Genomic DNA, 13,970 nt, shown 5'->3' with positions numbered 1-13,970 from the left:
ACTCGCAATGGCTGCCAGTCCACCCAATTATGCCATTATACCAATTACTGTCATCCAAAATTCTATGACCGTCACAGCCCTACTTATTGATTCAAATTATTCTAATATATTTAGTGAATTCCATGTTTTGACCCCAGATAAATCCCCCAGAAACATAACAATTGGCCCATTTATCTTTACTGAAGTCCATTTCCATTGCCACTAGAACGGAGTGCTCTGAGAGCGGAGAGGCTCCCTTAGTGCTGTGCTGGTTATGTGGTAGCTGGCATATTCATTCACATATGGGAAGCCACACACACATGCCTGTCAGAGCCGTGCCTCAGAGACACTAGTGGTTGAGAACAGCCTTAAGTCCTGTTGTCAGCCTGGCCCATCAGACTGACTGGCTGAGGAAGTAAGTAGCTGATGCTGCGCTGTAGCTATTGTGTATGTGTGTGTGTGTTTTGCTCTATTATTAGCCACTTCCTGTGGCATTGGCTGCTTTACGGCCCTAGTGGGCTTACGTAAGAGAGAAAAAGGGGCTTCCTAGCCCACCAGCCTCAGAGGCCTGTAGACATGACACACACACAACCCTATGACCTCACACCCGAGCCCGCTCAGTGTCGCCATCCATATTCACTGTGCCTAGCAGCACTAGTGCAGACTCTTTTCAGACATGTTTTTGACCTCCAGGAATGTACTTCCATCTCTCTCTCGCTGTCTCTTACTCCCTCCCTCCTACATTACCCTCTCTCCTTTCCCCAACTATCTCGCCCTCCTCTCTCCCTCTCTTATATGTGTGTGGCACAGGTCTGACGTGGTGGTGCTGTGTTTCTCCCTGGCCAACCCCAACTCCCTGCGCCACGTCCGTACCATGTGGTACCCTGAGATTAAGCACTTCTGCCCCCGCACCCCTATCATCCTGGTGGGCTGCCAGCTGGACCTGCGCTACGCCGACCTGGAGGCTGTCAACCGCGCCCGCAGACCCCTAGCCAAGTAAGACCACCATCACCCTGGTCCTCCTGAGACGGGTCCACATCAGACCTGGGTTTAAAATCAAATCATATTTGTCACATGCGCCGAATACAACAGGTGTAGACCTTACCGTGAAATGCTGTGGGAAGTGGGAAACTAATCCGGATGCGTATAAGAAATCCCGCTATGCCCACAGACGAACCATCAAACAGGCAAAGCGTCAATACAGGACTAAAATGTATGCTCGTCGGATGTGGCAGGGCTTGCAAACTATTACGGACTACAAAGGGAATCAGGAGGATAGAATTATGGTCAGGGGAGAGCTTTGTATGCATCTCTGTGTGTGGAGTAAAGGTGGTCTTGAGTTTATTTTCTTGTGGTTGCACATGTGACATGCTGGTAGAAATTAGGTATAACGGATTTAAGTTTGCCTGCATTGAAGTCCCCGGCCACTAGGAGCGCAGCTTCCGGATGAGCATTTTTGGTTGCTTATGGCCTTATACAGCTTGTTGAGTGCGGTCTTAGTGCCAGCATTGATTTTTGATGGTAAATAGACGGCTTCAAAATATATAGATGAAAACTCTCTTGATCGATGGTGTGGTCTACAGTTTATCATGAGGTACTCTACCTCAGGTGAGCAATACCTCGAGACCGCCTTAATATTAGACATTGCGCACCAACTGTTATTGACAAATAGACACACACCCCCACCCCTTATCTTACCAGACCTAGCTGTTCTGTCCTGCCGATGCATGGAAAACCCAGCCAACTGAAATATTATTGTGTCGTCGTTCAGCCACGACTCGGTGAAACATAAGATATTACAGTTTTTAATGTCCCTTTGGTAGGATAGTCTTGAGCAGAAATCATCAAGTTTGTTTTCCAGTGTTTGCACGTTGGCCAATAGAATGGATGGTAGAGGTGGGTTACCCACTCGCCGACAAATTCTCACTAGGCACCCCGATCTCCGCCCCCTGTATTTCCATCTTTTCTTCACGCGAATGACGGGGATTTGGGCCTGGTCGAGGAGAAGCAGTATATCCGTCGTGTCGGATTCATTAAAGAAAAAATCTTTGTCCAGGTCTAGGTGAGTAATCGCTGATCTGATATCCAGAAGCTGTTTTCGGTCATAAGAGATGATAGCAGCAACATTATGTACAAAATAATGTACGAAAAAACACACAAAATAGCACAGTTGGTTAGGAGCCTGTAAATCGTCAGCCATCTCCTCCAACGCCATTATATGCATATTTACGTTTTTATTTTCTGTTTTATTTGAGTATTTTCAAATAATGTGCCCGCATCCAACTACTTTTATTTGAAGTATTTGAAAGTATTTTCAAATAATTTCCTAGAAATAGACCTACTATTTGAAACTATTTTCAAATAGCCAACAATATTTGTTTCCAAATATATCTCAAATACCCCTAGGACAACGCAGACTACGGAACAAATGCAGTATTTAAATATTTATGTTTGAAAATACACTTGTCTCTGTATTTCAGTATTTTCAAGTACATGGCAATATTCGACTACTATTTTCTAAGAACACAGTATCCAATTACTAACTTCGAAATGTCTTTGAAAGTAATTGAAATACTTAAAATAGTTTTTGAACCCAGGTCTGGACCACCTTGACCGCAGCAGTCCCATCACATCCATTGGCTGGATGTTTGGCATTTGATTGAATCGCAGATGCACCTGTCCAGCCTTCTCTCTGTCTATAGTTTGTTTCCTTGTTATTGTCTAATACATTCTTGACTCAGTTACAGCCCACGATAGAACAGTTCTGGCACAATCATTTCATTAGATATCTATCTCTCTGCTAATTCTCTAACCCTATCCCTTTGTCCTCAGACCCATCAAGCCTACAGACATTCTACCTCCAGAGAGAGGCCACGAGGTGGCAAAGGAGCTGGGCATTCCCTACTTCGAGACCAGCATCGTGGCCCAATTTGGGGTAAAGGATGTGTTCGACAATGCTATCCGTTCTGCCCTTATCTCCCGCCGCCACCTCCAGTTCTGGAAGTCCCACCTGAAGAGAGTCCAGCGGCCCCTCCTCCAGGCCCCGTTCCTGCCCCCCCGTCCCCCTCGCCCTGTGGTTGGCATCCCCGACCCCCCTCCCATCGACGGAGAGGCCCCTGACTCCCTCTTCTGCCAGTCGCTGTGCGCCGACGTTCTCTTCCTCCTCCAGGGCGGTGCCACACGCGTCTTCGCACACAAAGTCTACCTGGCCACATCCTGCTCCAAGTTCTATGACCTCTTCACCCTGGACCTGCTGGCTACTGAGTCAGATTGGGAGGGAGAGGAGCGAGCCGTGAGCGGGGAGGAGGACGAGCAGAGCAGGAGAGGGGCCAAAGAGCAGGCGGGGCGCACTAAGAGCTTGGACATCGATAAGGAGGGGGAGGGGGGTGCCAGGGGACTCAAACGGCCACCCATCCTCCAGCAGGGCTCCCTGAGAACTTCCAAAAGTGATAACGCTCTCCCCGCCAGGAGCCAGTGCCCTCTGGGGCCCCTGGGAGCCGGCCGTGGCCTCTCGGGATGGGAGAGGGGCTTCCTGAGTGTGTACCTGGAGCACATAGCTGACCCTGAGACGGGGCGACTTCGCCTCATGACCGTGGTCTCCATGGACGGCCTCATACAGGAAGAACCCTTCCAGGTAAGATCAGATACCAACAAAACAAGTCTTGCAAGACGCTTTGGATAATAGCGTCTGCTAAATCACTATGTTAAATCATGCAAAACCAGCTACACCGTGAGGTTCCCATTCCCATCACTGTTCCAGGGTTGTATAATCATTTTAGTTCACTGTGAAGAATGTCCCCTACTGGTCATCACAACCATAACACATTTTAGGGCAACAAAGACATTTTAAAGGAGAATTAAAGGTCATTAAAGTGAAGTTAATCCAAACACATCAAATGGTGTTTATTACTCAATTCTGAGAGGGTGTTGATCATTTTTTCAACTTTGCTGCGGATTCAGGCGGTGCTGCAGTACCTGTACACAGGCAGTCTGGACGAGAGCCGAGGGGACCTGATGCAGGTGGCCACCATCGCCGAGCTGCTGGAGGTGTTTGACCTGAGGATGATGGTGGCCAACGTGCTGAACCGTGAAAGCTTCATGAACCAGGAGATCACCAAGGCCTTCCATGTCCGCCGAGCCAACCGCATCAAAGAGTGCCTCAGCAAGGGCACCTTCGCCGGTAAACACACTGCCCCCCACTTGCCTTGACATACTGCGTTCTCAGAGCTAGTGTGCATGTGTGTGCGTACTTTTGTGTGTGCGTACTTTTGTGTGTGCGTTTTATAAATGTGTGTGTGCACAGTACATTTAGCATTCCCACTTTATTCCAATATTCTCCCATGAATTCACACATCTGGATCTATGGCCATGATATTGTTTTTCCTATATGCAATATTTTGTTTGTGTGTCCTGTCCTTCATTTGGTGTCATCGATCTAAATATGTGTTGCTGAGCTTTTCTGCTTTCTCCGTGTGCCGTGCCCACGTGTTTCTTTACGTCACTTATTTCTGGTTCGTTTGTGTGCATGTTGGCTATAGCGTTTACCTCAAGGTGAGAGTCCTATACCATCTCTAAGGTAACTGTAGACTTTTCTACCTTCAGCTGACATACCACAATCCTTATTTTATAGTCATTGTGTCTGTTTCCATGGCTATTTCTTTTTCAATATACACAGAAGTCTGTGGACACCACTTCAAATTAGTGGATTTGGTTATTTCAGCCACACCTGTTGCTGACAGGTGAAAAAAAATTTGAGCACACAACCATGCATTCTCCATAGACAAACATTGGCAGTAGAATGGCCTTACTGAAGAGCTCAGTGACTTTCAACGTGGCACCGTCACCGTGTGCCTCCTCTCCAACAAGTCAGTAAGTCAAATTTATGCTATGCTAGAGCTGCACCGGTCAACTGTAAGTGCTGTTATTGTGAAGTGGAAACATCTAGGAGCAACAACGGCTCAGCTGCGAAGTGGTAGGACGCACAAGCTCACAGAATGAGACCGCTGAGTGCTGAAGCACATAGCGAGTAAAAATCGTCTGTCCTCAGTTCCAAACGTTAGCACAAGAACTGTTCGTTGGGAGCTTCATGAAATGGCAGTCTGACAGACGAATCTGGGTTTGGCGGATGCCAGGAGAACGCTACCTGCCACAATTCATAGTTCCAACTGTAAAGTTTATTTTTTCATTTTTAGGGAGCAGATCAGCTTTAATATAGCAAATAGATTGTGGCTTCCATCAATGTAATTGCCTGCTTCATTTCCAATCCCCCATATATTTGTTTTGTAAAAATATAAACTCAGCAAAAAAAGAAACGTCCCTTTTTTAGGACCCTGTCTTTCAAAGATAATTCGTAACAATCAAAATAACTTCACAGATCTTCGTTGTAGAAGGTTTAAACACTGTTTCCCATGCTTGTTCAATGAACCATAAACAATTAATGAACATGCACCTGTGGAACGGACGTTAAGACACTAACAGCTTACAGACAGTAGGCAATTAAGGTCACAGTTATGAAAACTTAGGACACTAAATAGGCCTTTCTACTGACTGAAAAACACCAAAATAAAGATGCCCGGGGTCCCTGCTCATCTGCGTGAACGTGCCTTAGGCATGCTTCAAGGAGGCATGAGGACTGCAGATGTGGCCAAGGCAATACATTTCTATGTTTGTACAGTGAGACGCCTAAGACAGCGCTACCGGGAGACAGGACGGACAGCTGATCGTCCTCGAAGTGACAGACCACGTGTAACAACACCTGCACAGGATCAGTACATCTGAACATCACACCTGCGGAACAGGTAGAGGATGGCAACAACAACTGCCAGAGTTAAACCAGGAACTCACAATCCCTCCATCAGTGCTCAGACTGTCCGCAATAGGCTGAGAGAGGCTGTGCTGAGGGCTTGTAGGCCTGTTGTAAAGCAGGTCCTCACCAGACATCACCGGCAACAACGTCACGAATGGGCACAAACCCACCGTTGCTGGACCAGACAGGACTGGCAAAAAGTGCTCTTCACTGGCTAGATGCGGTTTGTGTCTCCAGGGGTGAGGGTCGGATTCACGTTTATCGCTGAAGGAATGAGCATTGCACCGAGGCCTGTACTCTGGAGCGGGATCGATTTGGAGGTGGAGGGTCCGTCATGGTCTGGGGCAATGTGTCACAGCATCATCGGACTGAGCTTGTTGTCATTGCAGGCAATCTCAACACTGTGCGTTACAGGGAAGACATCCTCTTCTCTCATGTGGTACCCTTCCTGCAGGCTCATCCTGACATGACCCTCCAGCATGACAATGCCACCAGCCATACTGCTCGTACTGTGCGTGATTTCCTGCAAGACAGGAATGTCAGTATCCTGCCATGGCCAGCGAAAAGGCCGGATCTCAATCCCATTGAGCACGTCTGGGACCTTTTGGATAGGAGGGTGAGGGCTAGGGCCATTCCCCCCAGAAATGTCCAGGAACTTGCAGGTGCCTTGGTGGAAGAGTAGGGTAACATCTCACAGCAAGAACTGGCAAATCTGGTGCAGTCTATGAGGAGGAGATGCACTGCAGTACTTAATGCAGCTGGTGGCCACACCAGATACTGACTGTTACTTTTGATTTTGATCCCCCCCCTTTGTTCAAGGACACATTATTCAATTTCTGTTAGTCACATGTCTGTGGAACTTGTTCAGTTTATGTCTCAATTATTGAATCTTGTTATGATCATACAAATATTTACACATGTTAAGTTTGCTGAAAATAAACGCAGTTGACAGTGAGAGGACTTTTCTTTTTTCCTTGAGTTTATATCAAATACAGTTGAAGTCGGAAGTTTACATACACTTAGGTTGGAGTCATTAAAACTCGTTTTTCCACCACTCCACAAATATCTTGTTAACAAGCTATAGTTTTGGTAAGTCGGTTAGGATATCTACTTTGTGCATGACACGGGTAATTTTTCCAACAATTGTTTACAGACAGATTATTTCACTTATATTTCACTGTATCACAATTCCAGTGGGTCAGAAGTTTACATACACTAAGTTGACTGTGCCTTTAAACAGCTTGTAAAATTCCAGAAAATGATATCATGGCTTTAGAAGCTTCTGATAGGCTAATTGACATAATTTGAGTCAATTGGAGGTGTACCTGTGGATGTATTTCAAGGCCTACCTTCAAACTCGGTGCCTCTTTGCTTGACATCATGGGACAATCAAAAAAAATCAGCCAAGACCTCAGAAAAATAATTGTAGACCTCCACAAGTCTGCTTCATCCTTGGGAGCAATTTCCAAATGCCTGAAGGTACCACGTTCATCTGTATAAACAATAGTACGCAAGTATAAACACCATGGGACCACACAGCCGTCATACCGCTCAGGAACGAGACGCTTTCTGTCTCCTAGAGATGAATGTACTTCGGTGTGAAAAGTGCAAATCAATCCCAGAACAACAGCAAAGGACCTTGTGAAGATGCTGGAGGAAAGAGGTACAAAAGTATCTATATCCACAGTAAAACGAGTCCTATATCGACAAGGAAGAAGCCACTGCTCCAAAACCGCTATAAAAAAAACAGACTACGGTTTGCAACTGCACATGGAGACAAAGATCATACTTTTTGGAGAAATGTCCTCTGGTCTGATGAAACAAAAATAGAACAGTTTGGCCATAATGACCATCGTTATGTTTGGAGGAAAAAGGGGGAGGCTTATAAGCCGAAAAACACCATCCCAACCGTGAAGCACGGGGGTGGCAGCATCATGTTGTGGGGGTGCTTTGCTGCAGGAGGGACTGGTGCACTTCACACATAGATGGCATCATGAGGGAGGAAAATTATGTGGATATATTGAAGCAGCGTCTCAAGACATCAGTCAGGATGTTAAAGCTTGGTCACAAATGGGTCTTCCAAATGGACATGGACACCAAGCATACTGTCAAATTTGGTTCAAAATGGCTTAAAGACAACAAAGTCAAGGTATTGGAGTGGCCATCACAAAGCCCTGACCTCACTGGGCCAAAATTCACCCAACTTATTGTGGGAAGCTTGTGGAAGGCTACCCGAAACGTTTGACCCAAGTTAAACAATTTAAAGGCAATGCTACCAAATACTAAATGAGTGTATGTAAACTTCTGACCCACTGGGAATGTGATGAAAGAAATAAAAGCTGAAATAAATTATTCTCTCTACTATTATTCTGACATTTCTCATTGTTGAAATAAAGTGGTGATCCTAACTGACCTAAAACAGTGAATTTTTACTAGGATTAAATGTCAGGAATTGTGAAAAACTGAGTTTCAATGTATTTGTCTCAGGTGTATGTAAACCTCCAACTTTAACTGTATATACAGTACCAGTCAAAAGTTTGAACACACATACTCATTCCAGGGTTTTTCTTTATTTTACAATTGTCTTCCATGTAGAAAAATAGTGAAGGCATCGAAACTATGAAATAACACATATGGAATCATGTAGTAACCAAAAAATTGTTAAATAAATCTAACTATATTTGATATTCTTCAAAGTAGCCACCTTGATGACAGCTTTGAACACTTTTGGCATTCTCGCAACCAGCTTCATTTAGTATATTTTAGTTTAACCATAATATTTGCTGTAATAAATGTTCTGTCTTTTCTGGTGGATTAAACTGAAATTGCAACCAACTTTCTATGGCTTGTTTTAAAAATAGCAATATTTTGGAGATAATTACATTTTCAAATAACCAAAGGGAGAGGTTGTAATCTGAATAAAGGGAAAATGGCATTCTTGAACATGGGGTGAGGCATTCTTACTATTCTGCTAAAGAACCAGTTCGGATATAAGTATAACTTTTGGATGACTGAAGCATTTAATGAAAGGTATAATGCTTTAATGTAAATGTAAATGTAAATGAAAGGTATAATGCTTTAATATTTAATAGTTTCTGCCCTCCGAGTTCATATTCATTATATACAGTGCCTTTGGAAAGTATTCAGACCCCTTGACTTTTTCCACATTTTGTTAAAATAAAAACAAATACCTTATTTACATAAGTATTCAGACTCTTTGCTGTGAGACTCAAAATTGAGCTCAGGTTCATCCTGTTTCCATTGATCATTCTTGAGATTTTTCTACAACTTGATTGGAGTCCACCTGTGGTAAATTAATTTGATTGGACATGATTTGGAAAGGCACACACCTGTCTATAAAAGGTCCCATAGTTGACAGTGCATGTCAGAGCCAAAACCAAGCCATGATGTCAAAGAAATTGTCTCTATAGCGCCGAGACAGGATTGTGTCGAGATACAGATCTGGGGAAGGGTACGAAAACATTTCTGCAGCATTGAAGGTCCCCAAGAACACAGTGGCCTCCATCATTTTTAAATAGAAGAAGTTTGGAACCATCAAGACTCTTCCTAGAACTGGCCGCCTGGCCAAACTGAGCAGTCGGTGGAGAAGGGCCTTAGTCAGGGAGGTGACCAAGAACCCAATGGTCCCTCTGACAGAGCTCTAGAGTTCCTTTGTGGAGATGGGATAACCTTCCAGAAGGACAACCCTCTCTGCAACACTCCACCAATCAGTCATTTATGGTAGAATGGCCAGACGGAAGCCACTCTTCAGTAAAAGACACATGACAGCTCGCTTGTAGTATGCCAAAAGGCACCTGAAGACTCTCAGACCATGAGAAGCAAGATTCTCTGGTCTGATGAAACCAAGATTGAACTCTTTGGCCTGAATGCCAAGTGTCACATCTGGAGGAAACCTGGCACCACCCCTGCTCCAGAGCACTCGGGACCTCAGACTGATGCGAAGGTTCATTTTCCAACAGGACCACGACCCTAAGCACACAGCCAATACAACGCAGGAGTGGCTTCGGGACAAGTCTCAATGTCCCTGAGTGGCCCAGCCAGACCCCAGACTTGATCCCGATCAAACATCTCTGGAGAGAGGTGAAAATAGCCGTGAATCAAAGCTCCTTATCAAACCTGACAGAGCTTGTGAGCATCTGCAGAGAAGAATGGGAGAAACTCCCCAAATACAGGTGTGCCAAGCTTGTAGCGTCCTTCCCAAGACTCGATGCTGTAATCGGTGCCAAGGTACTTCAGCAAGGTACTGAGTAAGCGTCTGAATACTTATGTAAATGTGATATTTCAGTTTTTATGTGGAAAAAAGTCAACGGGTCTGAATACTTTCTGAAGGCTCTGTAAATACAGCATTTTAATTTTGTCTGCCATGCCGTTCCAAATAACATGTAATATTTTTTGCTCATATAATTTCAAAAACAAGTTTCTAGGTGTAGGCAAGGCCATAAGCAAATGGGTAAACTGGGATATGACTAAAGAGTTAATCAGGGTGAGTTTTCCACAAATAGACATGTATTTTCCTTTCGACGGTAGCAAGACCTTAACTATTTTTGCTAACTTTCTATTCAAATGTATTGTATTGAGATAATTTTTTTCTTTCGGGATATGAATACAGATTATTTCCGCTTCACCATCAGACCATTTTATTGGTAAACTACACGCTAATGTAAAAGTTTGATTTTTTTGTGATCCAATACATATTATAAACTGGGTGGTTCGAGCCCAGAATGCTGATTGCCTGACAGCTGTGGTATATTTATGCAATAAGGCACGAGGAGGTGTGGTATATGGCCAATATACTACGGCTAAGGTCTGTATCCAGGCACTTCGCGTTGTCTTGCATAAGAACAGCCCTTAGCCGTGCTATATTGGCCATAAACCACACCCCCTCGGGGCTTATTGCTTAAATATAGTATACTTATCATAATTTGATTGTAATCCAGAGAGGTTTGAAAAATTGTCTAGATGCTCTATGAGGCTAGGGAAGGATCCAAATGGTAGATTTAAAATAACATTAATTATCAGTGTGCAATGACACCTTTTGTTTTTAAGCCCAGGATTTGTAGACCCTTGATATTATTGTTGGATCTGGAACTGTAAAGTTTGGTTGAGGAGGAATAATGGTCTGTGGCTGTTTTTCATGGTATGGGCTAGGCCGCTTAGTTCCAGTGAAGGGAAATGTTAACACTACAGCATACAATAACATTCTAGACGTTTCTGTGTTTACAACTTTGTGGCAACAGTTTGGGGAAGGCCCTTTCATGTTTCAGCATGACAATGCCCCCGTGCACAAAGCGAGGTCCATACAGAGATGGTTTGTAAAGATTGGTGTGGAAGAACTTGACTGGCCTGCACATATCCCTGACCTCAACCCCATCGAACACCTTTGGGATGAATTGGAATGCCGACCGCGAGCCAGGCCTAATCGACCAACATCAGTGTCTGACCTCACTAATGCACTTGTGGCTGAATGGAAGCAAGTCCCAGCAGCAATGTTCCAACATCTAGTGGAAAACCTTCCCAGAAGATTGGAGGCTGTTTATAGAAGGAAAAGGGGGACCAACTCCATGTTTAATACCTATGATTTTGGAATGAGATGTTCGACGAGCAGGTGTCCACATACATTTGATCATGTAGTGTACCTCCTGAATATAAATTATTTACACACTCTAGTGGTTTCTATGCCCTATGAAGATTGGCGAGGCCTATAGATCTGCCCTAGGGATTGGTTTAGATTTTTTTTTGTAGAATGCTTCTTCTTTAGAAGGACATCTTTGGGCCTCCAAACAGAATATATACACCCTTCAAAGGTGTGTGTATATATATATAGGTTTCAAACTTAGTATCTCAACTCTGCTTGTCACTGTGTGCCACCCTATCCCTCCCGTGTGTCAAATAGAGGCCTATCTTTTGATTTCTCTCTCGCTCTGTCTACCTCTCTCTGTCTCTGTGTGCATCTGTCTGCCTGCGTGTGTGTGTGTGTGTGTGTGTGTGTGTGTGTGTGTGTGTGTGTGTGTGTGTGTGTGTGTGTGTGTGTGTGTGTGTGTGTGTGTGTGTGTGTGTGTGTGTGTGCGCACGTCCGTTCGTCTTCCCGTCTTTCTGTAGCCTCGACTCTGTGGCTCACTCCGAGATGAGTGCTCAGTCTTTTCCCTCCCCTGGTTTTAGATGTGGTGTTCCACCTGGACGATGGGTACCTGCCGGCCCACAAGCCCCTGCTCATCTCCAGCTGCGACTGGATGGCGGCCATGTTCCGAGGATCCTTCATGGAGAGCTACATCGAGGAGGTGAGTCAGGAGTAAGACGGCACAATTAATCGAAATGCACATCGAAATTGCAATATTGACATATGCAATATCCATATCGCAAGACATCCATATTGAATGCAAAATTTTCAAACGCCACTCAGCCACGTGTTATGTCCATTTTTATAGTTTACTCTTTTTGACGTCTCCGTCTCTTCTCTTGCGGCTGCTTCCCACACACACCAAGCCTCACCCCCTGTCATTCAAGCAGCACAGTTCAAGTCCAATCGCAATATTTGGTTAAATGAAATCACTATTTGATTTTTTGCCCTTAGAGAGAGATGCTGGGGTTACAATGTCAAACCAGACACACATTTCCCAGTTGAACCTAGCAGTAGGAGAAATATCAAAGTGTTAGCTAAAGCTAAATGTGTGGGGAACTTCCTATTGTGTGAACACATGAGCTGGTGATTGTCAAGCAAATAAATCAAATCAAATCAAATGTATTTATATAGCCCTTCTTACATCAGCTGATATCTAAAAGTGCTGTACAGAAACCCAGCCTAAAACCCCAAACAGCAAGCAATGCAGGTGTAGAAGCACGGTGGCTAGGAAAAACTCCCTAGAAAGGCCAAAACCTAGGAAGAAACCGAGAGAAGAACTAGGCTATGAGGGGTGGCCAGTCCTCTTCTGGCTGTGCCGGGTGGAGATTATAACAGAACATGGCCAAGATGTTCAAATGTTCATAAATGACCAGCATGGTCAAATAATAATAATCAGCAACAAGTCAGCACCTCAAGAGGTGCCGGTCTCACGGTAATTGACATGTTAACTAGCTTAAACACGTTTAGCATCTTCTGACTTGCACGCATAGCCTACAAGCTACTGATCCAGACCTTTGGAACATCTACATTTTAAAAAGTAGAATAAATCCATTTAATATAGCCTACACCATCACAATAAATCCATGATTTATTTTACACAGGTCTAAATAAACATGACATGAAGAGAATGTTGTCTATTTCAGAAGAACAGAATAGCATACTCTAAGTTGTCCTTATGTTAGGCCCTGATATGGCTATGCCATATAGCTGTGGGCCACACTGTTTCATTTGGCAGACAAGATTTGCTTAGAATTCTGTGCCATTATTTTTATTTTTTTCTCTTGCTCAACTTCTGTGTGAGAAATAAATATTCCAAACATACTCTGGGACAGTTGTGGGATGTGATAGATGCCAAATTAATACAACCACTCGCATCCCAAAAACTTTTAAAAGTAATGAGGTTGATTGGTTTAGGCAATTCTTTTCACATTATAAGCGCAGCAATATGCACACGGCAGTAGGCTAAAAGGGCTAATGTTCCAAAATGCTAGCAATTAGCGGGGGAAACACTGTTCTCGAAAGTGATTGCAAATGCGATTATGCATGTAATGCTTTATTATAAAGGTGCATTTTTATGGTGAAACTCATGCACAGCCTATGTATGCCAGTTAGGCTTTACACTGGTTATAAAACAGATTTATGTGCTTAATTTTAAGAAGTTATTTGACCAATTTAGTTGTGATATAAAACATATAGGCCTATGGGCTAGGATACATGAGGTGTGCGAAGTTGCAAAAAAAAATATATGCGCTGTTTTGTGCCTTAATGCGCAAGCTGGGCATGATTCACAAGTGATAATACACCATTCACAAGTGATAGGCTAATATTGTCACCCATCAAACTATTCTTAATTTAATTCACAATAATATGTGTGAAATTAGTTTTGATTTAGAATGGACCATTATCATGCACCTGTCTCGGAACAGGGGCATGAGAAAAAAATACATGTCATCTATGCACTTAAATAGCAAATAAAGGACGCTTTTCCCATGGTTTGTTTTCATGCCAGCCAAGTAGGCTATGTTCCTGTGTTAAAGCGAATCA

At 43.9% G+C, this 13,970-nt stretch overlaps 1 protein-coding gene across 3 annotated transcripts in view; it reads left to right on the top strand.

Annotated features, from left to right (window-relative positions):
* Nucleotides 1-13,970, top strand: part of LOC115199743 (rho-related BTB domain-containing protein 2) — an 87,350-nt gene that overhangs the window by 54,295 nt on the left and 19,085 nt on the right. For all 3 annotated transcript variants that reach the window (XM_029762138.1, XM_029762137.1, XM_029762139.1), the window contains 4 exons: nucleotides 790-975; nucleotides 2,812-3,613; nucleotides 3,940-4,159; nucleotides 11,966-12,084. In XM_029762138.1, the coding sequence (XP_029617998.1) occupies nucleotides 790-975; nucleotides 2,812-3,613; nucleotides 3,940-4,159; nucleotides 11,966-12,084 (1,327 nt within the window). The remainder of the gene's footprint in view (nucleotides 1-789; nucleotides 976-2,811; nucleotides 3,614-3,939; nucleotides 4,160-11,965; nucleotides 12,085-13,970) is intronic.

The sequence above is a fragment of the Salmo trutta genome, chromosome 9, assembly GCF_901001165.1.
Source record: "Salmo trutta chromosome 9, fSalTru1.1, whole genome shotgun sequence".
Lineage (NCBI taxonomy): Eukaryota > Metazoa > Chordata > Actinopteri > Salmoniformes > Salmonidae > Salmo > Salmo trutta.
This window is presented reverse-complemented; position numbering and strand designations above follow the sequence as displayed.